The 12,600-nt window shown below is 43.1% G+C and overlaps 1 protein-coding gene across 1 annotated transcript; it reads right to left on the bottom strand.

Moving 5' to 3' along the window:
* Positions 1-3,208: 3,208 nt before the first annotated feature.
* Positions 3,209-11,022, bottom strand: ZBTB42 (zinc finger and BTB domain containing 42). The gene is made up of 2 exons (XM_029598075.1): positions 9,941-11,022; positions 3,209-9,291 (listed from the first exon to the last, which is right to left on the bottom strand). Exon 2 carries the CDS (start codon positions 9,275-9,277, stop codon positions 7,853-7,855), a length of 1,425 nt encoding a protein of 474 aa, XP_029453935.1. The 5' UTR covers positions 9,278-9,291; positions 9,941-11,022; the 3' UTR covers positions 3,209-7,852.
* Between the last annotated feature and the right edge of the window lie 1,578 nt (positions 11,023-12,600).

The following is a 12,600-nucleotide window of genomic DNA, read 5'->3' as shown; positions in this document are numbered from 1 at the left end:
GATCAGCTGCCTCTCCTGCTGCCACCGGACTCCTGCTATCTTCGGGCGTCCGAACTTCCTGTCGGGGGGGGAGGGGGGTAGCGGAAGCGCAGCGCACAACGTCCGCTTCCTCCCTCCCCCCCCCCCAGCAGGAAGATCGGCGGACCATACGGCCCGACGCCCGAAGATAGCAGGAGGCCGGTGGCAACAGGAGAGGCAGCTGATCTTCCTGCATTGGGGGGAGGAAGCGGAAGCTGTGCGCGACGCTTCCGCTCCCCCACCCCAAGCAGGAAGATCGACGGACCATACGGCCCGACGCCCGAAGATAGCAGGAGAACGGGTGGCAGCAGGAGAGGCAGCTGATCTTCCTGCATTGGGGGGAGGAAGCGGAAGCTGCACGCGGCGCTTCCGCTCCCCCCCTCCCCCGAACAGGAAGACCGGTTGCCATACGGCCGCAGCAGCGCTTCCCCATGTGTGCCGTGATGGCGCGCGAGGCGTGGGTTCGCTTGCGGCACGGCCTTTCTTCTTCCCGCGCACCACTTCCTGTTCCGGGTGCGGGGGGGGGGGAATGCAGGCGCGGGAAGAAGAAAAGGCCAGCCGCGGATGCCACAGCTTTTTTTTTTTTTTGCACCGCTGCCGTTCCCACTGGGCTTGAACGTGCTGATAGCCCAGCGGCAACAGCAGCAGGGAAGGAGGAGCAGCGGGAGGGACCGGGAGCCACGCGACACACCTGCCGGTGCTTGGCGACACACTAGTGTGTCGCGACGCACCGGTTGAGAACCGCTGCCCTAGGGTAGGCCCACCTAGTAACTCGAGGTGGGGATTAGGTAAGTGTGTAGGGGGGTTAGGGGCCACTTTGACATGCTACGTGACACCTACGAACAGAACAGGGGTCTCTTGTGAAGATTTGCTGGCCCTCACTCCAAGATGATTTGGGCAATGTTCTCTCAACCTAGGTTGAGAGAACATTGCACAAATCTCATCTTGGAGTGAGTTTCCTCACTCCGTAGGTCATCAAATCTTCACAAGAGACCCCTGTTCTGTTCGTACGTCTCACGTTGAATGTGAAAGTGGCCTCTAACCCCCTACACTAATACTTAAACCTGACCTCGAGTTACTAGGTGGGCCTCCCATAGGGATACAAATACCTGTCTAGGGAGGAGGCACTATGGTAAGTCTCTCTCTCTCTCCCAAGCCTGCATTGTACTGAAACAGGCCTGTCAGGAGACATCTTGAACCATGATAAGCTTTTACCAGCCTGTAGCGCACAACGTAACGCAAATGAAAGAGGTGTAGTTATTGGCCACGTTAGGAGCCACGTTAACAGTGCGGCTGTTTCGTGGCACACAATAAATCCTCCCTACTTTACATTTGCTCCACCCCAATTCCGCCCCCTGAATACGAAATTAAAAATTCGCAAATCGCATTAACATCTGTTAGCGTAGTTTGTGGAATTATCACACGCGGTAACTCCTTGGAAAATGAGGCCCTTAGTGCTGCATCCTCACTTATTCAATGTCCTCCCTACAAGGCCTTGTTTCGAAACGTCCAAGTTTCTTCTTCAGGGGAGATGAATAATCCAGTGTTTCTCCTTACAATGTCTGCTATGCACTGCGACAGTGTTAGTGAAGTAAAGTCACAGAATGAGGCATTCACCTCCATCTTTAATAATTTTTTAAATGATAACACATGAATGGGTGAGGGAAATATAATTAAACACAGAAGAAAATAAAAGAAAAAAATCGGGATCTTCATAGAAAGGAATGTTGGTATGAAAATACGGGGTTGTATGAATGGTGTATAACATTAAGTGTTACAACCCGCTTGAGTGGAGATTTAAATAGTGATATGATCTTTGGCAAGATACAGATTTATTTTCTGAAGGACATTTCCCATTCTGTGCCCATAGAAGACTTTTGGAAAGTAGGGTTTTCAAGGTCTGGCAAGCAATTTTCAAAAAGACTCCATTGCTGTGGGGTACTATTCATCAATATGAATCTCTACATTAAAGACTGTGTAAAATTTAACAAATATGATTTGTGATATGAAAAAAAGCTGCAATATGGGGATGTATATGGGGGGTGAGGTAAGATGGTGTGTATCCTTATCCTATACTACACACTTGTCTTACTGCATTTAATTTTGTACCCTGTAGAGGTTGTAAAAAAGCTTCTGTTTGCTTAAAGATTAATTGACCTGTACCACTGAATCAAGAGTTCCTAAACGTTTGCATACAACCGTATACATGAATGTTATTCATAGGAAAAGGAGGCACCGGAGATGCCAATTTGTATTGAATAGTACTAGATCCAGCAAAGTTGAAAGGTGAAACAGGATGACGATAGCTACCTGCTGATAAAGGAAATAGGTTGCAAAGCTGAGGAATATTGTGAAATTATACAAAAATGTTCAAGGAGTGTTATCAACCAATATGACGGAGTGACTCCAGGTTATTATGGAGCAGCTGAAATCACACCTGATCCCACTGCACCCACGAATGTTGTTTCAGTCTCTCTTTTAAAAAGCATCCTTAGGAGCCAATAGAATTAAAGTAAATCAGAATTAGCTCACCCTACTCCCAATGATACGGACCCTAATTATAACACTATAACCAATGTTCCTGTCTACCTGAGATACAAGCCTTATTCTAGTTCAACAACCTTTTTGCAAGGCAGTCTGCTAGTTTTTGCCCTGTCAAATGCATTGGGAGCAATTGTTAGAAAAGCAGGACATGATTTATGACTACAATGATGATGATGAGCAAAGTTAAGCTAGTAACATTGCAAACTCTGAGTATTAGGATCTTGAAGTGAACCCCTAACCATCAATGCCCTGAATGGACAAACGCTCATTCCCGAAATACTGTATACCAAGTGTGATGACAAAGAGGAATATTGCAGGGAAAAACCCAAAAGTGATCTAATTTAGATGCTACATATTATACAAAATAGAAGCAAATCATTTTTGCACTACTTTCCCTTTAATAAACCAGTAATGTATGATGCCGACAGATTTCATTTGGCAAAATGGACAAGTATAAAATCAAAATTATCTTAGTAAGTTTCTTTTAAAACAATATTATTTAATTGTGTATTCCTATCTGAATAATAATAAAAAAAGATTGAAATTTGTGTACAGTCAATTTTCTCTGTTCATGCATATTCAAAATGTAAACTATGACCAGTCTTGATAAGCATTTAAAAAGAGCCAGGGCTCAAAAGATCAATTCTAACATATTTTCATTTTATTTAGTGAAAACTTAGAAAGACAATAATCCTAAATCACGATTGTCACAGTTTTATAGTACATATCAACATTGCAAACAAAATACCACACAAGAAACTAAAGATATATTATATAAAAAAAAAAAATTCAAGTTGTCATGTAGAATAGAGGTGACAATCACAGAGCAACACTAATTCACTATAAAACAGTGATAGAACATTTTTATAAAATATACTTCATTCCAATAGTTGAATAGTTCATCTACATATTGTATTCTATAAAACTCTCCCACAAAAGTGTATTTAAATATACAGATTTAATCTGAACTGTATCAAGATTTTTTTATACAAAATGTTACATTAACTTCACAGTATTGGTTTTCAATAGAGTCAAATCCAGTGTTTAGATCCTTTCTACATTTTTACAGAGAAAGTTAAAATTTCAGCACACAGTGATGCAACAATAAAACTGTAAAATGTGCAATATTTTTGTACATTTTTGTGGCACCATGAGCCACCACTTTTGAACACATGCTTTGATCTTGTGAATATATAAAAACACTGAGATAAAGCTTCCTAACTGTAAAGAAATTATTAAAAAAAAATAAAATAAGTGCAAAGGTCATGACTTGAAAAAAAAATATTTCCTCCCCCTTCATAATATTTGTCAGTGGAAAAGGATATAACCCAATGAATAAGGCAGCCATGCACCAGCATGCCCTATTGCTTTAACATCTGGCCACATTTTGATTGCAAATCCAAGTACGTTCATGACACAAGTTTAATGAAGGACAGCAATACTAGATCATAATAATCTGATTCAAAACTTCTCAGTTTGTTTTACAATCTAAAGCTGTCCTTTATGGCACATTTCAAAGTATGCGGTTTTGTTTGTGTGGTTTTAATTGAAGCTTCTGTAAGTGAAATGTATCAATAACCATAGTAAAGAAAGAATTCTCTAAAACCCCCAAACTGTTTTGTCATGAAATTCTACAAATGTGTTAGGGTTGCCAACTTCCTGATTTTTTTCTGGGCCGTATACATTCTTGAGTTCCTGTATGAAAAAACAGAGAGAGGACAAATGTTCGGAAATGTCCAGATTTTAGCCCTCTAGTTACAGGGTGGTGGATGCATGGAACAACCTTTTCGTGAAAGTGATAGAGACAAAAAGAACAACAACACTTCAGTAAAGCATGGGACAGATACAGAGAATCATCAATTGCAAAAGGCGAGTCAGAGATCAACTGTAGTAGGAAGTAAACTGGGCACAGTAGATAGAATATAATAGCAAATAACAACCTAACAGTTAAGAATGACAATAAAAGGTAAACCTCATTTGTCAAGATATTAAAACAGCATCTCTAAGTGTTCAGAAATTTGACAGTTAAAAAAGTTGGCAACCCTACAATATATTAGGTTTTCCACTTTAGGAAATAATTTTCTATCGCTGAAAGCCATGGGCAAGCTAACATGTTAATCTGAAACAAAATTAAAAAAAAAAACAACAAAAAAGTATTTCATATCAAATGATAAAATCCATAAATACTATATCAAGTATCATCAGGAAAAAGGAATAAAAAAATAAGTTAATTTTAGCAGGTTTTGTTCTTAGTGCTATTTCCAATCACAGCAAAAACACACGCACACACACAACTCATAATTACTCAGTAGATAAGAGTACAGTATCAAAGCCATGATAAAATGGAGTCCTACATTACTAGGAAAACCGTTCCATAACTTCCATACTGATGTAACAGCTTCTGCAAATAATGTTCACTTGTGTAAAGAAATTTGATTGCAGTATGCTATAAATAAAGACAACAAAGTCGATTTTCACATTACATGTACATTTGTAATCTAAAAGATGGATTTATAAAAGACGAACTCATTTGCGATTTAAAAAAAGAAAAAGTAGTTGGGCTCCCAATTTTTTTTTTAAACTAATACTTGATGGATGACGAAAATGACCAACATCATAAGACAGCTTTGAAACAGTATGGTCTATGCAAGGTAGTGCTTAATACAGTGTGAAGAAAGTCATTGCTGATTAATTCTTTCCAGTGAAATCTAGCATCCAAACCCATTCAGTGCTGGAGTGCTTCTGAGATTTTTAAATAATAAAAACAGCTTTAAGAAACAAAATTCCTGACTTGTCAGTTAACAATTCAGCATTCATTCATTGTCCTTCAATTAAAAACAAACAGACCCAGTAAAAATAACAAAAACATATTCAGCCTTTGTTTTGTTTTCATAAAATACATTAATTGATTTTGCACGTCCAGCAGCATGTAACTTGAATGGCCGGATATGCATCATCTGGTATGTTTACTGATATATATACACACACTTTCATATGCAATCAATTTAGATTTCTGAGTGCTGTGTTTCTTACTGAGTAAGTACTGTAAATAAAAGGCAAAAAAAATAATAAAAAGCTTTCAACCTTTTATAGACATCTCCCCTGACAAAGTTATTTTTTCATTAAGAGTATCAGCTTCTAGCTGTCATTGCTACAAGCTCCAATTTCCTTTTTATAAGCAACAAGCTATTCTAAATTGTAGTGTGTAATTTTTTTTTCAATCAATCATTCTATCAGTATTTAAAATAACATTTTGGAGAGGCACTAATCACTTAAAGATTTCTGCTTTTTTCCTAAAGTCAACTATTTCAGTACTTTTTTTTAATTTGCCAAAAACGGCTACTTGCTCATTATAAGGCAATATTGGAAGACATGCCTCTATGTACACTTTATTTATATTTTTATTATTGAACGGACTTAGTCTTTTCAGATATTAAAAAAAATGTCAGTTTTTAAGCAGTTGCTTTTTCCAGTGCTTCTCTATCTTGTTGGAGAGCTCTGTATTACTAAAACGTCTTGTAATCTAGTGGTATTTTAAAACATTGCATGCAATGTTGTGTTGGAAACTGCAAAAAAGTGGTATGCAGACGCATACATGCACTTTATAAATATTAAACATCTCCAAAGCAACTAGTGCTAATTATCTAGTGCAGTATGTCACAAGCAGAGACTGGAGTATCTCCAAGCCAGTCTGGTTTTCAGCACATATGCAATCAATATGCATGAGATATGTGCATACAATGGAGGAAGTGCATGCAAATCATTCATGCATATTCATTATGGATATCCTAAAAACAAGACTGGACAGATAAGTAGGTGCTGGGTGGGGGAGGGGGGGGGGGCCAGTGTAGGGGTGTCCAAACTTGGTCCTTAAAGGATGCAACCCATTTGGGTTTCCAGAATTTTCACAATACACATGAGATCTATCTACGTGCACTGCCCCCGCTGTATGCAAATAGATGATGTCATGCATATTAATTGTGGAAATACTGAAAACAGGACTGGGTTGCAGCTCTCAACGACCAAGTTTGGGAACGCTTAATCGAGAGAAAGATAAGTGTAATGAGGAAACCAAATGAAAATGTAGCACGAGGAACTAGAGAACTTAAGGATTTTAGTGCTTTGGTTTCATTACATCACCATGTAATAAGCAAACATGGCAGGAATATAATTCTGCTTTTAGTGTCCAAAGAAGCTTATTGTGGGGATAAAGTGTGGCTAGAGCAACCCAGTGGTTAGAACAGCAGGCTGAGAACCAATGGAAATCAGGGTTCAAATCCAACTTCTTCCACTTAGCTCCTTATGACCTTGGGCAAATCACTTCACTCTGCACTGCCTCAGGTATAAGCTTAAGGTTATAAGCACTCTGGGCCAGGGGCCAACCATCTGTATCTGAATTTGTAATTTGCCTTGAGTTTGGATCTGGAAAGGTGAGTAAATATAAAATTCTAATCCAGTTTAGACCAGGGCTTCATAAACCTGTGCCTGGGACCTTACAGCCAGCTGGATTTTCAGGATATCCACAAATCTGGATGCAGTGAAATTAATCTAATGTATATTTACTGTGGATATCCTGAGAACCCTGCTGACTATAGGCTCCCCAGGACAGGTATGGGAAGCCAAGATATAGTCACCAAAAGACCCTGTAAACTGTTAAGTCATTCTTTCTAGCCTCCATATGCACGGGTTTTTGTCAGACAGAACTTCATATTTTAGCTTACATAATATGAAGTTATGAGGCCAGCTAGCATCAGTTTAAAATGAATTAGTATTTTCATAAACAAAAGAAAATGAAAGCTGCACATATTTTGCAAACAGCGTGCAACTTGTTATTCTCACACTTGAATCTACCTAACAAAATGTTTGTGGGCATACATTTTACATTCTGTTGTACATGGTTTAAATGAAATATATTGGATTTTCTGCTTTAACACTTTCCATTTTAAGATGTTCAGAAACTGCCCTTAGCCTTCTTTCAATCCCCAGCCACTCCCCAACACACTTTTCTTCTTACAGTAGCTACAGGACAGCAAACGTCAAAACACTGTAGAATGATTTCCTGGTAAACTGTAAAACTCCTGTGCCTACTGTATATAAGGAGAACTGGTGTGGAGCATGCTAAGTTGACAGGCTAATGAATTAAATTACTTGATAAGATGTTTCTTGGCAAAAAATACATTCTGAGGCGAGGTGGGCGCTGATGACCTGCCACCACAGTGCAGCATTCTGAGGGTTAATACCAGAAAACATAACCAGATATTGCCTTAAATAGCTAAAGCAATTGTCATCATTAAACCATCAAGGACTTCACAAGGCCACAATGAAATTTACGGATGTGCCTGTACAGGTCACCAGACTGTGTAAACCGTCTCTCACACCACTTGCAGGCATGTGGCTTCTCCCGTGTGTGCACTACGGCGTGACGACTGAGATTATGGGAATACTGGAAGCTCTTTCCACACTGGACACACGTGTAAGGCTTTTCCCCCGAATGAGTCCGTTCATGTCTCTTTAAGGTGTACATGCAAGAAAAAGTCTTTCCACACAGGGTGCACGTGGGCACCGAGCCATCGGAGGACAGCTTGGTCCGTGGGCCATCCTTCTCTCTGAAATGAGAGCTCAGGTGAAGCTGCAGAATGTGTGGGCTGGGAAAAACTTTGCTACATAGGGGGCAAATACATATATTCCCAGGAGGCACAAGTATGCTTGATGTAATATCGGCTGAATCCATGTCATCTTCACTCTCATCTCTATCTTGATCAAGATCATCCTCCCTAGTGTGAGAATTGCCACTTCCCGTGAACATGTGGCCTAACCCTGTCACTAGGCTTTTGGCCGAATGCCCAAAATGCTGACTCTCCGGACTCCTTGCTTCGCTGTCCTCCTGATCTGACAGCAAGCCTTGTTCATCTTTAACAAGTGGCTCAGTGCCCTGCTGCTGGCTGTCGGAAGCCAGCTGTCCAAAGACATAGGAGGGGTGTAAGGAATCTCTCCCAGACACAGGCTTGAAAGACAAATCGAGAACGCAATCCACGTCACTTGAAGCTTGAGTATGGTTAACAGACCTCTGGGACAAAGGTCCCGTAGAACTATTACCATTAGCCTTTGTTTTTCCAGCTGCCGTAGTGCAGGATTCTGCCTCTGCAGACACAGAATTGACAACCATCAGGTCAGAAGACCAGACGGGATGACCACTGACCTTTCCTTTGCATAACGCTCTGTCATACTCCGCAAAGATGATTTGTTTGCTTCCAGGATTGGATTCATGCGTTTGGGGCTCTCCAGGGTCTGAAAACTCGTCCCCCTTTTCCAGATCGGACTCATCATCATTAATCTTTCCTTCCGAGCCGAGTTCTTTATCTTTCAGCTTGCCCTTGCAGACTTTTACAATGTCATACATGTGGAGGTAGCTCGCGGCAGCCAGCACATCCTCCACCGGCAGGCAGTTAAACTCCAGCTTACCTTCATACATGAATTCCAGCAGCAGGCTGAACGCCGGGGCCGTGACAATGTCGCTGTTCAGATGCACAGTCTCCCTTTTGTCTAGCTGGTCCCTGTAGAAAAGATGGAAGTACATGCTGCAGGAGGCAAGGACAGCCCGATGCGCCCTGAACTGAGCCTCTCCAACTAAGACGGTGCAGTCGCACAGGAAGCCCTGGTGACGCTGCTGACTCAGACACTGCAGCAAGTGGCGGCTGTGGTCGGGAAACTCCATCCTGCCTTCATAACCTAGTCCAGAAAAAAAAAACAAAACAAACATACAGGAAAAACTTGAAAGCTCCTGGAAACCAGACGCCTCCTAGCAGCTGGAATCAACAAAGCCTCGGGGGGGGGGGGGGGGCAGTACAAGGAAACCGGCGCAGCTCCTACAAACCTTTCACCGATTACTGGTCTGCACCCCCCCCCCCCCCCCCCCGAATTTAAACCCTGCCTGGCTCATCCTTCGGCACCTGCTGCAAACAGGAAAAACTTGCTTTTAAGTCAACAAAAGCTTCCAGGCAGGAGCAGTGGCACAGCTTCGTCTCTTTCAGTTCCAGCAAAGCCCAACGAGTTAGAGGTAGTTATGGAAACCCGGACCTGCGAAGGGTCGGGGCGCAGGGCCTGGCCGCATCGATCGCAAGCGATTTGCTCCATGCACTTTCGAGCTCAGGGCAATGACCGGTTACGTTGAAAGCAGGCGCTCCTGCCAGCGCCTCGGAAACATTGCCCGGAAATCGGGAACGAATAAAATCTAATAAATAAATAACCAACATCTGATCCCCCCCCCTCCCCCCTCCTATACTCTGGCAAAAAGTTATTGAAAGTAATGGCACAGTTCTACTGTTACAACCTGTCACTAAACCCCATCAGACCGTAAGTAACTGTCTTTGCAGCTTACCTCTCCCCGCAGCGACAAAAGGAGGGACGAGGTCATGGAAGGAGCCCTGATCTGGGGTCTGGCATCGCCAAGCACAGGGGGAAGAAGATGCGATCTCGGGCAAGTAAGGGTAGAAGATAGCAGGAGAGAGAATGTGCGTGTGTAAGAGAGAGAGAGAGGGAGAGGAGGGGAGGGATGGGATGGAGGGAGTGCTCGGTTTGCTAATTACACTGCAAGCTGGAGAGTCAGCTGCTCTGACTTCACTGCGCTGGAAATGCTACCTCCAGCTGTGCTCCTTTTAATGCCATATGTTACTCCAAATCGAGCTACCAGCCAACCCCAGCTTGCTGCCTTTTAAAGTTCCAGCCACCCATTTATAGCCAGCTATTAAACGCCCGGAGGGCTGCGAGCGCTCTCTCTCGCGCGCGCGCGCTAAGCCTGCAAAGTTTCTGTTCTTGCCTCCCGGCTCCTGCCCTTTCGCTGCCAGGTCGGAACCAGCAGGTTGCACCCACTTCAAGGGAGCGGAGCGTGGCTCCGTGCACTGGCACCCGGGCTCCTCGACTCCCACTTCTCCAAAACTTTTCTTTTTCTTTCTAAACTACCGTTTTCTTATGGCTAAATTCTTTTTTTTCTGTGACTTTTATTTTACTTTATTTTTTTTAAAGAATGGACCCGAGCCGATCCCGCAACAATGAACTAAGCCCGGCGCAGAGAGCCACGAAACTTAGCAATTGGGGGGAGGGTGAAATAAGCCACACACACACACAAAATATCCCCCACCAGTTTGTTTTTTCTGGGGCTCCCTTGCACAGCAGCGCTGGTGGTACTTACAGGCTGAGGGGAGGAAAGGGAGGGAGAGAGGAGGTGGGGAAAGGGAGAGAGCGGAGCGCTCAGAGGAGATGGAAATCCGGCTGCCGCTTCATGTGGGGCGGCCCCCCCAGATGTTCCTGCTGGTTGTCCCAGCGGCTGCAGGCGGAGAGGAGCCGTCGCTCTGTTGCTGGCAGCAGCCTAGCAGCGCTCAGTGTTGTAAGGCAGGTTGTTAACGAGGCGCTCTCGCGATACTCTCCGCTGGGTCTCACGCGCCCGTACAATAGCGGCAGCGGCGGGACTGTGGCCGCCGCGGACTCTCCTCCTCTTGGAGCCGAGCCGGGCTCGCGCTCTCTGACTGGCTGCGCGTGACCCCGGGCACGGGGCACAGGCGGCCCCTGAGTTGGGCTCGCTCAGCCAGGGGAGAGGTGGGGGCCTCTGCTGTTGCTCCTCCAGCAAACGCAACGGTAAAACTCTTCTGCAGCAGCTGGGCTCTTCTGTGCGCTCCTCTGCTTGCCAGAGCAAGCCTTTTTCCAGGGCCTTGCTAAGTGTCCGAGCGGTTCTTAATTCTAGGTTCAAATAAAATAGAGACAAAAATAAAATCAGATATGTTAGTGCATTCTCTAGGCATTGACAATAAATCAGATATCTGTTAGTGCATTCTCCAGGCACTGAAAATAATCTATGCGGGACCAAAAGGAATGTTAGTTTTCAATAATATTGAACTGCACAATGCTAATATTGGAAGGTAGGTGCTAGTTAGAATTTGATTTATCAAAAGATAATAAAAATATATGCACGTTAGTTTACTTCCGCAAACATTGCTAAAGGGTTATTATCATACTAGAGCAAAGATGTTTTTTCATATTCTCAAGTGTACTTATGCAGGTTATTTTATACCTTTATTTCAATTTGTTTTCAAATTTAGTGCAGGAAAGTCTGGCCACCACTTTATTTCGTTTTGAAGCCGGTTGGTTAGAAACAACACAAATCTGTAATCCGGGCCATGTGGCCGGGACTGGCACATGTGACCGTCATAAAATGGAGCTAATCTGGGACGCAGGCTACATGTGAATGTTAAAAACAACCAGCCAGAGAATCCGAGTTGCTCGCCTGTCGGCGTCAAGTTGAGCAAGATCGGTCCCGCTGCGGTGCCGTGTTCGTAAAGATTATTTATTTCAGGAGGTAAAAAGCTGCTGGGAACGTGTATTTCACGCATGGAAAGTGTTAGAATGTAACGGCCCCCCCGCCAAATTAGAAAATAATAATGGAAACCGAGCTGAGTAAATAGGTTTTATTCTGCATTATCATTTCCTTTTGCATACAAGTGTGGTCTAATTGCTCATTACTTTCTCACTTTACTTTCAGCTGGGGATTGACTGAAAACATGACGCTTGGAAAGATGGCCTGCTTTCCAGCATTTATCTTTAGTTGTGTGTCAGCTGATAAATACCAGATGCCAGGAGATAGCCAACATGACCTTTTGAGATATTTAAATTAAATTTTAAAATGTAATTGGCTATAATTCCATAAAAAATGACTCCTTTTGGTAGAATAATTTTAGTATTTGTTGCTCATTTTAGGCCTGTTGGAAGAAGTGCATATATTAAAGCCACTTTTTGCATTCCCCCAAATTCTGTCACATAAACCTTTGGACAAAACTTGCAGCCTCCCTGGGCAGGGCAGAATTTCAGATGGCACATCAAATAGCAATAATCACCCTGTATCATTTTTACTGATGAGCCATTATTTTTGCAGTTCTGTGCCACAAATAAACTCTTCTGGAAGGAATAGAATTAGTTCATATGTTGTGTTCCGCGCCCGCGGGCACGGTCCCCTACCTCGTTTCCTGACCCGGCCGTCGGCAGCGTCGG

The sequence above is a fragment of the Rhinatrema bivittatum genome, chromosome 4 (genome assembly GCF_901001135.1).
Source record: "Rhinatrema bivittatum chromosome 4, aRhiBiv1.1, whole genome shotgun sequence".
Classification (NCBI taxonomy): domain Eukaryota; kingdom Metazoa; phylum Chordata; class Amphibia; order Gymnophiona; family Rhinatrematidae; genus Rhinatrema; species Rhinatrema bivittatum.
This window is presented reverse-complemented; position numbering and strand designations above follow the sequence as displayed.

Excerpts from the sequence above, each read along its gene's own strand:
- ZBTB42 (XM_029598075.1), bottom strand. The coding sequence starts at position 9,277 with ATGGAGTTTCCCGACCACAGCCGCCACTTGCTGCAGTGTCTGAGTCAG.